This window comes from Dermacentor variabilis, chromosome 4 (genome assembly GCF_050947875.1).
Source record: "Dermacentor variabilis isolate Ectoservices chromosome 4, ASM5094787v1, whole genome shotgun sequence".
In the NCBI taxonomy this organism is placed as follows: Eukaryota; Metazoa; Arthropoda; class Arachnida; order Ixodida; family Ixodidae; genus Dermacentor; species Dermacentor variabilis.
Window position 1 is genome coordinate 73214922 of NC_134571.1, and position 3052 is coordinate 73217973.

The 3052-nt window shown below is 55.0% G+C and overlaps 1 protein-coding gene across 1 annotated transcript; it reads left to right on the forward strand.

The window, feature by feature from the left end:
* Nucleotides 1-897: 897 nt before the first annotated feature.
* LOC142578233 (neprilysin-1-like) lies at nt 898-1965 on the forward strand. Its single transcript, XM_075687634.1, has one exon. The coding sequence runs from the start codon at nt 898-900 to the stop codon at nt 1963-1965; it is 1068 nt and encodes a 355-aa protein (XP_075543749.1).
* The last annotated feature ends 1087 nt before the right edge of the window (nt 1966-3052 follow it).

A 3052-nucleotide genomic window follows, 5' to 3' on the forward strand; every position in this document is an offset into this window, starting at 1 on the left:
CAAACTTTAGGTTGCCTCGTCTATACCGCTGGTTGCCGCCGACTGGCGTACTTTCTGCGGGGCTCCATCAACCGTTCCGCCGACCCGTGCAGCGACTTCTACAACTACGTCTGCTCTAGAAGTGTCTGCACCGATACCTTTAAGAAGATCAAGAACAAGACCATGGACAACCTTATTTCGCTCCTGCGCACGTCAGCGGTGCCCGAGCGAGGTCAATCGGCCGTTCAAAAGATGACGAGTCTGTTCCGTGCCTGCGTTTCCCTCGCGGAAGAGAACAGATACGAGCATGGTGACGTAAAGGGCTTCCTGACGTCACTGAGCCTTTACGTGCCAACGTCACCGGATATATCGAGCGCGGACGACGACGACCGGAGCGATCCGCTGGATAGCATGCTGAAGCTATCGGTGGAGTATGGTTTGCACACGTTCTTATATTTCGGCACGACCAGAAACGCAACCGCGGCGCGTTACCACCGTCTGGCTTTGAGCGTCGAGTACGAGGCATGGTGCGGGAAGCGCGCCAACCTTACCGAATCTAACGACCTAACGGACTTCGTCGCCGAGCACATCCGCGTACTCGTTCCGTCGCCTAGCCACCAGGACGTCGTCAGACTGAGTAAAATGTTCATTTCGCTCGAAAGCGAACTGATCGTCTTCATAGCGCACGCAAGGAAATCGTTAGAAGAGACTGGCCAGCTAACACTGTTAAAAATGAAAGTCCGGCAGCTCGCAAACTTCACGAGAAACGCCGTGAAATCCGAACGCTGGTTGTTCGCCATGAGGCGATGAAGTGGAAGGAAGTCCAAGCTGGAGGACGCGGTCCTAGCGGAGCCCCTGGCTCTGTGGCTCGCTTGGCATCTGCTGGCACCCGGCCACTGGCACAACACCCGCCGCCTCATGACCTGGGACTTGCTGCGCCAAGTGGCGCCTTACGCGGGCGCCAACTTCTTGCCCCGCGGTGGGGCCGCTGGCGAACTGGACCGCTTTTGCGTAAATCGCGTCACGAGCCAAGCGGCGCTGGCCGCCATGGCCGTGCAACTATACCGTACGGTGACTCCACCTGTGCTGGCAGACACCGAGGACATGGCCAAGCGGCTTCACGCCGCTTTCGTCAACGAACTGGCCACTTCGGACTGGCTGCGAGGTGAACCGCAGAGCACGGCGATACGCAAAATGCGCGCCATGCGCATGACCATCGGATTTCCCGACGGTCTGTCCCGGCCCGAACAGCTCGACGAGTATTACTCCCAGTTGCCGGACCTGTGGAGCCGGCGGTCGCTGCGCTCGTGGCTTGAGCTTAAGCGCTTTCAGCGCCTCAAGAGGCGCTCCTCTGCGGTGAACGACGCGGACGCGCTGCGCGCCGGAAAGGTAAATGCCTACTACCTGTCGGGAAACCGGGTCTGGATGTCTGCGGGCCTCATGCAAGAGCCCATATACTTCCATCGCGCGCCGGACGCGTACAACTACGGCTCCCTAGGTCAAGCCATGGGCCACGAGATGATGCACGCGTACGACATGAGCGGCCGCAAAGTGGACGACCAGGGTCGGCACCGCGACTGGTGGAATGACGAGACCAGCAACCAGTACCAGGAGAACGCGCTCTGCATTCGGCGCAGTCACGAGCAGGTGGTGAGGGAGCGAACCCAGTGGCTACTGCGTGGCAAGCTGGACTCGGAGAACCTGGCCGACTTCGCCGGTGTGAGCGCGGCGGCACGGGCGTACCGATCGCTGCCGGCGAGCCGGCGCCTGGAGACGGTGGCCGGCTTCAGGCCCGACCAACTCTTTCTCGTGGGCCACTGCGTGAAGTGGTGCGCGCCCTTGGGCTCGCGTCGGCCCGGTTCCCGGCACGCGAGTGCCCGATCGCGCTGCATCGTGCCCTTGATGCACACGCGCAAGTTTTCCAGGGCATTCCGGTGCGACAGGGGAAGCTACATGAACCCCACTAGGAAATGTCGTTTCTGGTAGTGCGGGGGAGTTTTTTCAGTGCGGGACCTCACTGCTTCTTGGACCCAACGTGTACTACCTCCTGAACCTTTTCAATGGCACCCGCGTTTCGCTGCTTGTGCTTCGTCAAATCGAAAGACAAAGCTATAGCCACTAGGTCTTATGCTGAAGGCTGTGCATGGTATACAGAAAATGATGACGTTTCATTAGTAGAGATTTTAGTAGTAGAGCTTTCAATTCAGGGTCGTCCTTGTACGTGTGAGCATCAGGGATGGTCATAGATGAGGTTAATGGAGTGACCGCTCTAGATTCCGCATGAGCCGTGAGCGAGTTCACGTCCAAACAAAGTTTTTCGAGCGTGATCGGCATTTTTTTCAGAGTTGAGATGGCAAGAGGCACATCAGTGCCTTTGTATGTGTTCGTGGTGTTTAGACAGGGGCGCAGAGACCTTGCGTAGTCCTTGGAAATAGACGGCGGGGAGAGTTCCCGACGTGCGATTGACGTTTGCCGACGCAATTTTGTTTTTGTTCCCAACCAAGCATATTTGCCGAATGCTTACCTTTGATCTGTTCTAATGTATGCTCAAGAAAAAAAGACGTTTTCAATCCACGCATGCTATTCCTCTTGCAATGTTTTTTTGTGTGCTTTATTATCGCCAGCAAGGTAGTGAGTAAAACAGTCTACTGTGTGCCGCTTTCACAGCCAGTACTTCTTTCATCGTCGCTGCAACGCAACGTCGAATAGTGGAAGTACGATAAAGGCGGTTCACGACCCTTTGTTAAATGAGGTGCACTAGTGTTAGTCACAAGTGATAAGTAGTTGTCTTAACTGTCCTGAAAATATCACGTGGGTTCAATACGATGAGGAAAACGAGAAAAAGAAAAAGCGGGAGCCAACGTTCTTACTCATTCAACAGCACCTTCCTGATTACATTTTAACCGGTATTTCAACCCTATTCAATGCTATTCCCATAGATATTAGGAAATTTATGCTCTATATTATTTTGGTATAATCCACCCATTTCTTGGCCAATCCCCCATCGTGGGTAGGAGCCACACGTGCCACAGGCTACAACAACAACAACAACGTGGGCCTGTCTTTTTTTGAA